This window comes from Arachis ipaensis, chromosome B08 (assembly GCF_000816755.2).
Source record: "Arachis ipaensis cultivar K30076 chromosome B08, Araip1.1, whole genome shotgun sequence".
Lineage (NCBI taxonomy): Eukaryota > Viridiplantae > Streptophyta > Magnoliopsida > Fabales > Fabaceae > Arachis > Arachis ipaensis.
The window spans coordinates 21,777,449-21,789,927 of NC_029792.2; the positions used below are offsets into that span (position 1 = coordinate 21,777,449).

The window sequence follows — 12,479 nt, forward strand, 5'->3', positions numbered from 1 at the left end:
TAGTATGAAAAAGAAACATTCTGATTATTAACAAAAAAAACATCCATATATATTAACTCGTAGAAAGCAGGTCCAGCATGTTCAAGTTCAATAGTTCTAATTTTTAAGATAAAGAAAAAAACAAGGAACACAGCATGTTTTAGTGTTATGCTGTTCTACTTGGAGTACTTTCCAACTCTCAACCGTACTCCGTACTCTGCAGTGCAGAGAGCAACATGGCGGATCGCTTCTTTCCGAACGAAATGCCACGCTTTGTGGCAGAGGCGGCAGAGACCACACTTCAAGAATCTGCCACCGACTCACTCACCACCCTCCTCTCTCTTCCTTTCCAAACTCTCATCGCCAAACTTCAAGCTTCAGCTCTCCAACTCAAGCAATCGGTACACTCATATTTTTATCAATACCCCATCTTTCATTTCTCTCTAATTTTTGTAAATTTGGTTCCAATTCTCTTTTTTATGATGTTGGGTAGCATCAAAGTTGGCAACTTTACCGTTTTTTGCATTTTGCTCACCAACTGTTTGTGAATTTGTTTCTCTTTGAATGTGTTCAGGTTGTAAAGGAGACATGGGGTTCAAGTGAGAGGCATGCAAGGGACTATACCCTTTACACTGGGGCTCTTGGGACAGCATTCTTGGTTTTCAGGGCTTATCAAGTCACCAAGAATGGCATTGATCTTAGCTTATGCTCTGATATTGTTAAGGCTTGTGATTCTGCTTCAGAAGATTCTAGGTAATACTGGGAGTCTGGGACTGGTGCTGAATTTATTTTTTATTTGAAGGGTTGGTTCAAAATATGTTCAATTATATGCTGTTAATTGCTAAAGCTTGCTCTTTACAATTGTAGATGGAACTACGAGAACAAGGTTTTGAACTTTTGTTTGGAAAATCCTAAACTAAATTCAGTTTTATTTACTACCCAATATCATATGTGGAAATAGGATGATTTTAGTTTAATATGCTAATGTATTGGTTGCAGCCGTGTGACATTCATCTGTGGCCGTGCTGGTGTTTGTGCTCTTGGTGCTGTCATAGCTAAGCATGCTGGTGATGAAAAAATGCTTAACTATTACCTAAGACAATTCAAAAAGGTATTTTATTATGGTCTCTATATATTTTTGAGTTTTGATCCTTGTAAATATTCCAATTTATAGATGAAATGCGTGTGTTTAACTGCTTCCTGGATTTGTGCCCTTGATTTGAAAACAGATCAGGATACCTCGTGATTCGCCGCATGAACTGTTGTATGGACGAGCAGGTTACTTATGGGCTTGCTCATTCTTAAACAGGCATATTGGTAAAGACACAATACCTACTATGCAAATGGTAAGTTATATGCTTCATGAGCCTTGATATTGCCGAAATCATGTGAACTTGTCATCGACATGTGGTTTTAACTTTTATAGAGACCGGTTGTCGATGAAGTTATGACAGCTGGTAGACAAATGGGTCACAAGGGAAGATGTCCTTTGATGTATGAATGGCATGGGAAAAAATACTGGGGTGCTGCCCATGGGCTTGCGGGAATTATGAATGTTTTGATGGACATGGAACTTAAGCCAGATGAGGTGGAAGATGTCAAGGGTACGCTACACTACATGATCAAGAATCGTTTCCCTAGTGGCAATTATCCTTCAAGTGAAGGAAGTGAAAATGACCGGCTAGTGCATTGGTGTCATGGTGCTCCCGGAGTCACTCTTACTCTTGTAAAGGCAGCTGAGGTAATCTTCTTCGTTTTCCAAAATTTTGATGCAAAACGATAGGATGCAAGGAGATAAATATAGAAACATGTAAATGTCTATGTGATAGGATGAAATTTGCTTAATTTTCTGTCCAGAAAAAAGAAAGAAAGAAAGAAAGAAAGAAAGAAAAGGGGTGAGGGGACAATGGAGATAGAAACAATGATAAATTTTTTGTCTTGTCTATGTCTTTGTATTTCTATCATGAGACACTTACTAAACATAGTAAAAAAAAATTGACAAATGGTGGATGTTGGGGTCGTTGTTTCATCACTTGGAAAGTAGGCTATTCAGTTACTAAATAATGTCAATGTATTCAATTTTAAAGGATTCATTTTGAGTAGAAGTTGAATTTTGAAGTCAAGTTCTGCATTGTTCTATAAAAGCATTTGTTTATTTAATGCATCGGATTTTTTACAATAATTCTTGGTACTAGTCTTAATTCAAACATTGAGATCTCATGACTAGACTTTTTACCATAAATCCATTATCATTATTAGGTTTATGGGGATAAGGAATTCTTGCAAGCAGCTACAGAGGCAGGGGAAGTAGTATGGAAGAGGGGACTTCTCAAGCGAGTCGGCATCTGTCACGGCATCAGCGGGAATGCCTATGTCTTTCTTTCCCTCTATAGATTGACAGGGAATGCGGAGTACTTATACATGGCCAAAGCATTTGCTTGCTTTCTTCTTGATAGAGCAGAAAGATTGACCTCAGAAGGGAAGATGCATGGTGGAGATCGACCTTATTCGTTGTTTGAAGGTCTTGGAGGAATGGCATGCACATTCCTAGACATGAATGATCCAAAAGCTGCAAAGTTCCCAGGTTATGAACTTTGAGGGAAAATGCTATGATGTACAGATAAAAACTTGTTTTATCATGCACCAAGTTAATTCAGTGTTATGTATCTGAACTATGAGTAGTAGTAGTTCATACTTCATACACATTAGAGAGTTAACTCAGCATCATATACTAAGTCCAACACTCCAATTAGTTGTATTTTAGATGTTTCCAGAACTTTTGAGTCATTACATAAAAGAGAAGATGCTTTTGTTTACTGTAAATAAATGAAGTGCTTTTGATGTTGATGATGAATAATGATGTAGCCTAAAGATATTTTTGTAAATATGAGAGAAAGTAAAATGGAAACTCCAGTATTATGATACTAAGTGCACTTCATGTAGCTTCTCATGATGTTTGTTAGTGCATTATGTCTTGTGATTTGTTTCTTCCATTTCATGAAATTTGTCTAATTGTCTAAAGAGATATTTATCTTAAAATGGAGAGGGAATTAAGCTGATATATTAAAATGTATTAAACTCACCACTATCTTATACCCACCCAAACACATAAATACATGATTTAGGCTCTAAGGCTATATTGATTTCCCCTTAAGTTGATATTACTACAAATGTTTTAAGATAAACTTCAGAAGCATGTCCAAGATATGCAGTTAACACCCCCCCGCACTTTGATGTTTTGTTGACAAAATCTTAATTCACAAAAGTTATTGACTCCTACATGAAAAGCCAAAACGAAAAAGGTTCCTTACTAAGGAACTCATCATCCATCATGGGATCTTCACTCTTGTGGAAACATCAATTTTACTCCAAGACAAGATTTGTTAATCAACTAAGGATGGTGGAGGGTCCACCACTTAGGCCAAACCAACGAGTTTCTCACTGATCTCCCAAACCTTGCGTGCCTTCTCAATATCACTTGCTTCCTGAGATAACTGGTTCTCAAATGAAGCTGAGGCCTTGTTCCAGCTCCAATATACACCTGATTTTGTTAGGCTTGGATCACTTACAACCTGCATTGCAAGCCATATATACAGTTCTATACATCAGAAAATAATGCATTATCATATCTAGATTGTAATGATTTGTATGTTAATATAATTTCCGTCGCGATATTATTTGCATTTGCAAATAGTTTGATCATATTGTCGACCCCATTTTATTGTTATCTTTATGAAGTGCTTTTGCTATTTACCTGAGCAAGTCTCTTCCCAGCTTCATCTTCTGAGACATAGCCTTTGGTTATGTACTTTTGGAATGGAGGGAACAGAGTTCTGAACAATGGAATGTGCTCTCTGAACAAGCCTGTTGTAGCAATGCAACCGGGGTACAGGGAAGCGAATGTGATTCCGGTTTCCTCATGGTATCTTCGGTGGAACTCTTGCATTGTTAGCATGTTGCATACTTTGCTGTCCTTGTATGCCTTGGCCCCATCGAAGTCTCCACCATCTATCATGGCCGAGCTGTTTAGTCCGTTCAAGCCACCAGCAAGTCCCCTCAAGTCACCGAGGTTAGCCTTGGGAGGTACATTTCCAGCTAGTGTGTTTGTGTTCCCTGTTTAAACTCCACAATCAGCACAAAAATGTATCGAAAATTTTGCCGATAAGGAAAGTAGACCACCAATTCATCCATGAAAGATTGAGTAACCGAAAATTTAGTCCCTAAACAAGCCTGCAATACTTGAAAAGTGTATCATCTCAATTCTGTTTTTGTTGAAACTAAATTGTTAATGTTTCAATCTTTCAAACACTAAATTGGTTGTTTATTACAACAAGAAATTTAGTAATGAACTATACCTGTGATTGAGCCTACAATGATCAAGCGCTTCGAGGGGTAATCAGATTTGGTCAAGTCATCCATCAATAAGCGAGCTAGTAGAAAATGGCCGAGATGATTTGTCCCAACACTTAATTCAAAGCCTTCAGCAGTGAATCTAGGCTCCTTGGCAGTTGGCAAGTAAACAGCAGCATTGCAAACCAGCACATCCAGCGGCATTTCGGATCGCCGTAAGTTATCTACAAATTGGCGAACGCTGTCGAGCGAGGCAAGATCCAAGTGCATGATGCTGTAGTTCTCCTTAGACATGCCAGCTGATTTTGCGGCCCTTGCAGCTTTTAGGAAATCCCTGCAGGCCATTATTACATGCCACTTTCCGGTCTCGGCCAAAGCCTTGGCAGTGGCGAGTCCCAGTCCAGAAGATGCTCCGGTGACCACAACATTGCCCTTCCTCAATGTCTTCTTGCCTTCTGGAGCAGACTTGCTAACCGCCGGAGTAGCAGTCGCCGCTGTCTCAGCCCTCACAACACCAATGCTTTGTTGGAATTCCCTCTTTTAAGGAGTGGTAAATTATATAAGTTAGAGGGAATTACATAACACATTGTATTTTTGCAATTAAAATCTGAAACTATTAAAAGGATAAATATCCATAACACATTTTCAGTAAGCACAATTCTCAACATAATAAAAAAATCAGAGAAACTAATGGATTCTCAATCCTAGAGCTAAAAATGAATAGAACTATAACTACTGTTTTGACCAAGTACTATTAACACATGTAGAGTCAAATGTTTCACTATTTCAGTAAAATTAAACTTCATAGAAAGCTCACAAGTGAAAAAATTAAGGCTCATTTTGCAGTTACCTTGCACCTTAATGCAGAAGAACTGAAGTCAGCTTTGAAAGAATCTGACAATGAAAGACCAAACAAAGTGGAGTCTCTGAGAGACACACTACCCTTTCCCTGCAAACACAAGAAACAATTCCCAATTTTTTTCAAATTCAATTATCATCACTCAAGTTGAAAAATACTTACATAACAAGAATGAAAACTGAAGTATATACCAACCTCCTTAGGAATTGAGAAAGAAGCAGGAACCAAAGAAGCAGCTTGCAGAGCCATTGAAACCTTGGAAAACAAAAGTATATGCTTTTCTTTATGGGGTTGTTATTGTTATTTCAGTAATGTTCCCCTCACCCAAGAAAATCTAAGTTGAAGTGCTTGTGTACTTGAAAGTGAACGAACGAATTTATACATAGATGAAGTGCTTGTTCTAATATATATGAATATATATGAGTGGATAAGATAATTGGAAGCATGGGATCCTGCCACGTGTTTTCTAACCAACCAATGAAAAAATGGCTTGAGATTTCCAATGATATTTTCATGACTATAATATTCACTTAGGAGACTGTTGGTAATCAGAGCCATTCCATGTCTCTGACCCCACCAATTGTGATGCCTGTTGTGCACTACAAGTCTACAATACTCAAATTCTTTTTTTTTTAATAAGGTTTTATAATTTTATTTAGTATCTCGTAATGATATAATTTTAAATATTCAAATAATATTATTAGTCTAAATATCAGTGCTGAAAGGGACAGGAGAGTGGAGGTACATGTTTTGGATAGGAGGTGAAGTACGTTTCAGATTGCATGCAAGTTGCAAGAGTCTTACACTCACATGTCATAACTCATAAGTCATAACCCAACAAGGAACTCAACTAGATTGTTGAGATTTTGAGCCTATATCACCACTTTAGTTCGACTTATAGACCAGGTAATGCTACAATTGTGGTGCCATGGTATAAAATTAAAATCGATAAACTTATTAAGGTAAGGTATTGACTATTTAATAATTCAATGACAAAACTCAAGGCAAGTTGTGTGAATTGTGAAAGAATCATCATTTCTAATTTCAATAAGCTTTAACCATGCTGGCGTTACTCTACAATTCCCGATTACATAAACAAACCCATCGGTTTCTAAATTCCTGGTGTACCTTCTTTTTTTTTTCTCTTTTTTTTTAATTCTTTTTTTCTTTGACAAATTTTCAACCCTTTTCCCCTCTGTGCCTGGTTGGAATAACAACCCTATTAGCACAATGAACGAGGAAAGAATTGGAACCTCCCCAACCCGTTAAAATATTACAAATATCACCCATTTCTCTGTACAGGTTTTCCCTTCAAGAGCTGATTTCATCAACTCAACTCCACCATGCCCATAAAATGATAAAAGCATGCATTCTTATCACCTCTTATATCCGAAGTGGCAATCCAAAATTTTGGAAAGTTCTAATTTCACCTCGAAGGCCAGCAGTTACAATCACCATACCCCAGGCTGACATGTTTTGACTTCCTGTGTTTGAGTAATCCCCACTGATACGAGGGCTTCGATTCTTTGTAGCTGCCACGACAAGTTTTTCCTCCGGCCATGTTGCAGAAATTCTATCGAAAAAGTAGCTGTTTGTGGCACCTGCAATGGTTGCCTGGCGCGGACTATTGCTGTAAACCGATGTGGATCGTGAACCCTCGGAGCCAAAGTTTTCCTCAACGGGGGTTGGAGGATGATTGGCGGACAAGGCCTCATCCACATTGTTATCAATCTCAGTTTGCTCTCCAGAAAGTGTATCGTGCATGTCCCAGGCATCGCCCATACCTGGCCATGGAATGGCCACTGAAACATCTTTACAGTGGAAATGTTCGTATGCACCTGTGATAGTTACACCTTTGCTTCTGTTAGGCCTACAATCCGCTTCATTTTTCCATATGTACACGTGGGAATCCTCACTCGCGGAGACAATATATTTACCGTTGGCTGTCAGAGAGGCTGAAATTTGGCTTGACGAATTACGGAACCCTGTAGAAAACTCGCATCAGTTTACTGTGAAATGATGCCAGCTCGAAAATGAATATACAGAAGACCTGTTCCCATTTGAGCAAAAGTTGCAGAGGAAACAGGAACAAAATTTGTATTTCCGTGTGTTCAAACAAATTTACAATGTCTTTCTGCCTAAATAAACCATATACAAAGATACATGAAAAAGAATAGTTACCATAGAATTAACATAATAAATTTTATACACAAGAAAGTAGTTAATCAAACAGTGTATTCACTAGTTATATTATCTTTCTAAAAAATTCAATTGATATATAACTAGTGTTGGTTAAATAAATACCTTTAAACTTGTGAACCAGGTCAACACCATCAACAACCCGAATTCGTGAATCAGCAGATGTGATAAGTACCTCTGATGAACTTCCTGGGGCAAACTGTTCATGAGCTTCGGTTAGAAAGATTAGCATAATTGAATAAGCATTGTAACAAAGTAAAAGCATATCAAACTAATCAGGCACCCTTTTTTGGCCTTTTGGTTTTATTTTTCCTTTGTTCAACATTTTTTACGTGAAAAAAGGAGCATATCTCATATAGGAGCACAGCAGTTTTACCTGGAAACCTGTAATTTTTTTTAGATGTGATTTCTTCTTCTTGTTCTGCAGATTGATCTGACTTTTTTGTTGCAACTTATTTTCTGAACAAAAAGTAAAAATATAACAATCAATGCCCCCGCAATCACCGGAAAATAGTACATGGACAGGCACAGTTTATAAAAATTATTAGAAAATAAAGTCTCAGCGATGGTACCTGATGTGTTATATAAGTGGCAACTGCCCTTGTAAGAACCAACCAGTGCACTCTGCAGGAACCAGCAAATTTGATTGAGATGCAACTAAAAAAGTTGAATTTCCAAATGTTGTGAATGGATGCATATTAATCTTTAGACCAACCTGACCATCGGGTGTATAACAAGCAGCAGTAACCATCTCATGCATATCAGTCCAATCAACAACCTGCCTATCAGGAATGCTCCATATGCGAACCTTAGCATCCAAGGATCCGCTAATGAAGTAATTATCATCAACAGGATTAAACTGGATGCAAGTTACTGTGCCAGACAGAAAACAGATTGAAGCAGAAGGTATGATTAGCAAAAGAAAACAAAAAGTTGGCGGAGGAAAAAAATTGCTTTCACTGATAAACTTAACCATCCTATTACACATTAGAGAACTTGTGTACAATTAATCCTATATGCAGCAAAGACAGATACTCTGACAAAATTGTACCTGTCTGGCACAATTATAGGGCAAATTGGGTTTGTTTGGTAAGGATATGATGATGCACTGGGAACTAATCCAAATTTTATTGTGAAGAGGGAGAAGACTACTATGATATAGACACATAAAGGTACATAAATGATCTGCCATTAAATTGAATATAGAGAGCTGATAGGAGTGGTCTATATGACATCTAGTCAGATGAAGGAAGAACAACAAGAGCTAATAACTGCATTTACTCACCAAAGTCACTGTGTGAAAAAACTTTCAAACAAGAGTTGCTAGACAAATGCCACAACCGCACCGTTTTGTCCATTGAAGATGAGAGCAAGTGCTGAGAAAAATTGGAAAAAGGATTAGAAGAATGATTTAAGACCACATGCACCTAACAGCAAACAGCAATGCTTTACATAAAATATTTGAAGGTTCATTCAACAAACAATAAATGGAAGATCACAACATAAAAAAATAGATAAAAGCTCCATTTAGGCTTTATCAAAAGAATATTAAGAGTTTTCAATACTGTCTATCATTATTGTAGTCCCCAGAGGGAAAAAAATACTATCTGCTCTTAAAGTTGATTCTTAGTCTTAGGCACTCCAAAAATGTGCTCATCCACATCTGAATAGTGTTGCTAAATTACAACTCAAATAGGAATATAAACTGTTGAAACAATCACGTGGTCACTCTAATGTATATAATTGGCAGAAGTTTAGACTTTAGTGAACTATAAACACAGTTCAATCTTCAAGCCCTTGGGTTCAAAATGGGCTTTAAAATTTGAGTCATTAACAAGACAAGATCCTGAATCCAGCTCCACTGTACCTTATTAATAATAGTTCCTAGTTTTACAAGTCTAACAAACACATTCTTAAAGTTAACATAGGGAATAAAGAAGATTTGACCAGAAGTTAATCATAACACAAGATAAACTCTTGTTCATTCATGACACAGACATCAACAAACCACCTAAGAAGCACTCCTGAGTTACAAAACAAAGCATCCTAAGCAAGTTACCAACATTCTTTTCGTCTTCTTAACAGGACATTTTGGATCCCTTTTCATTACAGCCAAGCCAACTAACTCCATATAAAATATGCAGTATAGTAATTGCTTGAAGAATGGATATACCTATACAGTCCCCAACTATCAAAGCAAGCATTAGGTACAAAATAAATCTCAATGCCTACTGCAATCCAGTTTTTGTGAGCTAACCTCTCAAAACTGATATTCTTTTATTCAATTCCCGGGGAGACCATGACTAACATCCTAATTCTTAGAAAAGTAGTTTGTAGACCCATTAAATCAGAAGTTTATCCTGGAAAATCATCTTGATATGGATGGAATAGGGAGAAAGGAAGAAAGATCCAGCAATTCTTCACAGACAGGATTATATCTACATGTCTTTACAATTCTTACTTAAATTTTACAAACTAAGAATACTTGACCCAAAAACTAGAAATGGTTTAGTCCCATGTGCACAAATATCTTACAGCATGTACCAACCAGAAAACACTAAACAAAAATGTCTCAGCTCTACCCTCAAATAGCATAGCCATTATTGCATTAAAATCCATATCTGTCCCTTGATGCCTTTATTCAGCCACTTCGAAACCCTCCTAATCAAACCAATATTACAGTGAGTACCCATATATTTGTGCTGTAGATGGTTACAAAGTAGAAAATTCATTCCTATTGTTTAGTATAAGTGCATTCTTCAGTTAACAGGGCAATACAGAGTAGGAGTGTAATCAGTGTATCCAATAAAGGATCAATTGATGCCAATAGAATAGCAAATAACAAACATCACAAGTATGCAGAGGAAAATTGAACAAGAAGTTGGAATTAAAGGAATATAATAACACCTATCTTATAAAAAATTAATTAGTCTTAGTAGCTAACCTGAGATTTGGACCAAGAGAGGTCAAGCACATCATGAAGATGTCCCTGAAAGGAGCAAATGGGTTTCTCGGTGAGCGCAAACACGGTATCCGGGATAACTAATTGATCCAAGCTCAACGATTTCCGGGTAATGGATGTCCTCCCCTTCCTCTTCCTCTCTGGATGATGATTGTCCAAGAGAGGTGACTTGTCCATGAGAGGGGACAGCAGATTCGGCTCCAGCGAAGATCCATTGACAACAAACAACATGTTCATATTCCCATCCTCATGTTTTTCCATCAGCAGCTCCCCCTTCCTCTCAGACTCCACAACCTGCCACACATGGATCACACAATCCTCGCCGGCACTTGCTAAATACTTCCCATCTAAGCTAAACTTAATACTCCATATAGATCCATTATGAGCCTGAATCTCCTGGCTCTTGTAAAGAGCTGTGACCTCCTTACATGGCTTCCCATACTGCCTAACCTTAACTCTCTCAGGTCCATGGAATGAGGCATTATCCTGGCTGTCATCCGTGGCGGAGCTTGACCTCCTCCCCCCCTTCTCCGAAGAGGTGTCCCTCTCGTCGCTGCTTCGCCGCTCCTTATGTGTCCCCATCGCGGATTTTAAGGCCCTCAACCAGTTCCCTCTCTTCTTCAACTTGGAACCATTGTTTCCCTTGCCACCTTCATTGCCAATTGAATCCACATTGTCCTTTCCATGGCTTTCCTCCACATTCTGCCTCCTCATGAGCTCTTGGACAATCGGCGAGTGACCGACCGTCATTTCAAACTCCTCCATTGTCAGTTGCCGGCCAGTGCCGACCTCCCTGAACTTGTTCCACATGCCATCTTCTCTAAACTCTNTTCTGCCCAAAATCCACACTTTTTCCATTCCTCCCCGAAGGAGGCTTCCAGGGGGACCCGCCATTTCCACCGCCACCACCAACACTGCCCCCGCGACGATTCCGGCTATTTACATATTTTCCGGCCTCCGGTACGGCCGAACGAATAGAAAGAATGGAAGAAGAAGACGAACAAGAACGACAGCAACGACAAGAAGAACGAGAAAGCGAACAAGAACCACAAGGCTTTTCATCATCATCATCAACACCATCACCAACGGAATTCTGAGGATCCGCGGCACCGTCAGAGCTCGATCGGGGCATCCCTCCGGCGGAGCCCTGACGCAGTCCAGTCAACTGATCCGACGACGGGGAGCGGGAAGAGTCCCCATTATCGCGCGGGGGCGAGGGAGCGGCGAGACCGAGGTGGCGGAGGAGGGAGGAACGGCGCTCGGAGACGGAGGAAGGATGAGAGATCCAGAGGTCGTAGTTGTTGTTGAGTGCGAGGGCATAATTGTAAATTCCGTCGTCGGGCTTGTGGTGGTGGTGTTGCGGCGGTTCTTGTTCGGTGTCGGAGGTGGTGGAGGTAGAGCATTCGGAGGAGGATAGTAGCCTGTCAAGGGACTCGTAGAAGAGGTCGGCGGTGTCGTTTTGGTGGTGGCCGGCGGCGTAGGTCATGGTTGTCCGGGAAGAAGCAGCAGCATTCCCATGGATGGGATTGGAGAAGGAAAGAGAAAAGAAAGAGTGATTGGTTTGTTTCTTTGTTTTGTTTTGTTTTGTTGAGATCCAATTAGGGATTGGGTTTTGGGGGGGAACGAAGCCCTATGTTGCTTCCTTCTCTCTCTCTCTCTCTCTCTCTCTCTCTTTCTCTCTGTGTTCGTGTTTAGTGTGTGTGGAGAAACTTGAGCTTTTGTCCGGGGGGCAACGTTTATTCTCTCTCTTCCCCTCTTTCTCTCTCTCTGTCTGTGTCTCTCTCTGTGTGTGTGTGAGAGAGGTGGAAGAAAGAGAAACAAAAGAAAGAGAGGTTTTTTTTTTCTTTCATTTTATTTAACCATTTTTATTTATTAATTTTAGTGTGTGTTGAGCTTTTGTCCGGGGGGCAACGTTTATTCTCTCTCTTCCCCTCTTTCTCTCTCTCTGTCTGTGTCTCTCTCTGTGTGTGTGTGAGAGAGGTGGAAGAAAGAGAAACAAAAGAAAGAGAGGTTTTTTTGGTTTTTTTTTTTATTTAACCATTTTTAGACTCTCGTTCTTTAAATGACGCTATCCCGAGGAGGACACCTAAAGGCGAGCCGTAATGGCCTCATCTTCGGCAGGCTCCTCCC

General features: G+C 39.3%; 3 protein-coding genes across 4 annotated transcripts; 1 reads left to right on the plus strand and 2 right to left on the minus strand.

Annotated features, from left to right (window-relative positions):
- LOC107613013 (lanC-like protein GCR2) lies at positions 216 to 2,921 on the plus strand. Its single transcript, XM_016314830.2, has 6 exons — positions 216 to 380; positions 554 to 732; positions 979 to 1,090; positions 1,209 to 1,325; positions 1,406 to 1,720; positions 2,239 to 2,921. Exons 1-6 carry the CDS (start codon positions 216 to 218, stop codon positions 2,575 to 2,577), a joined length of 1,227 nt encoding a protein of 408 aa, XP_016170316.1. The 3' UTR covers positions 2,578 to 2,921.
- On the minus strand, positions 3,019 to 5,580 carry LOC107613015 (protochlorophyllide reductase, chloroplastic). 2 transcript variants are annotated; one of them, XR_002352174.1, is made up of 6 exons: positions 5,384 to 5,580; positions 5,180 to 5,278; positions 4,335 to 4,866; positions 3,734 to 4,092; positions 3,237 to 3,551; positions 3,019 to 3,187 (listed from the first exon to the last, which is right to left on the minus strand). XR_002352174.1 is itself a non-coding variant. In XM_016314831.2 (5 exons), the coding sequence occupies exons 1-5, from the start codon at positions 5,435 to 5,437 to the stop codon at positions 3,396 to 3,398; spliced, it is 1,200 nt and encodes a 399-aa protein (XP_016170317.1). In that variant the 5' UTR covers positions 5,438 to 5,580; the 3' UTR covers positions 3,019 to 3,395. The 2 variants fall into 2 exon arrangements, 1 of the variants encoding a protein (XP_016170317.1); XM_016314831.2 differs by having other exon boundaries at positions 3,019 to 3,551.
- LOC107613389 (WD repeat-containing protein 44) lies at positions 6,198 to 12,164 on the minus strand (the record flags this gene model as incomplete). Its single annotated transcript, XM_016315353.2, is given in 8 exon segments — positions 6,198 to 7,173; positions 7,493 to 7,586; positions 7,764 to 7,846; positions 7,960 to 8,011; positions 8,103 to 8,260; positions 8,673 to 8,763; positions 10,332 to 11,178; positions 11,180 to 12,164. Coding segments are annotated over 8 exon segments (2,583 nt in total), but the record flags the coding sequence as incomplete, so codon positions are not given.

Bases quoted from the DNA above. Each gene is read 5' to 3' on its own strand.
- LOC107613013 (XM_016314830.2), top strand. From the start codon at position 216: ATGGCGGATCGCTTCTTTCCGAACGAAATGCCACGCTTTGTGGCAGAG. The intron at 733-978 runs GTAATACTGGGA...TATTGGTTGCAG, and splicing joins TCTGCTTCAGAAGATTCTAG to CCGTGTGACATTCATCTGTG. The intron at 1,091-1,208 runs GTATTTTATTAT...ATTTGAAAACAG, and splicing joins ACCTAAGACAATTCAAAAAG to ATCAGGATACCTCGTGATTC.
- LOC107613015 (XM_016314831.2), bottom strand. From the start codon at position 5,437: ATGGCTCTGCAAGCTGCTTCTTTGGTTCCTGCTTCTTTCTCAATTCCT. The intron at 5,279-5,383 runs GTTGGTATATAC...TTGTGTTTGCAG, and splicing joins CTTTCTCAATTCCTAAGGAG to GGAAAGGGTAGTGTGTCTCT. The intron at 4,093-4,334 runs GTATAGTTCATT...GAGTTTAAACAG, and splicing joins CATTGTAGGCTCAATCACAG to GGAACACAAACACACTAGCT.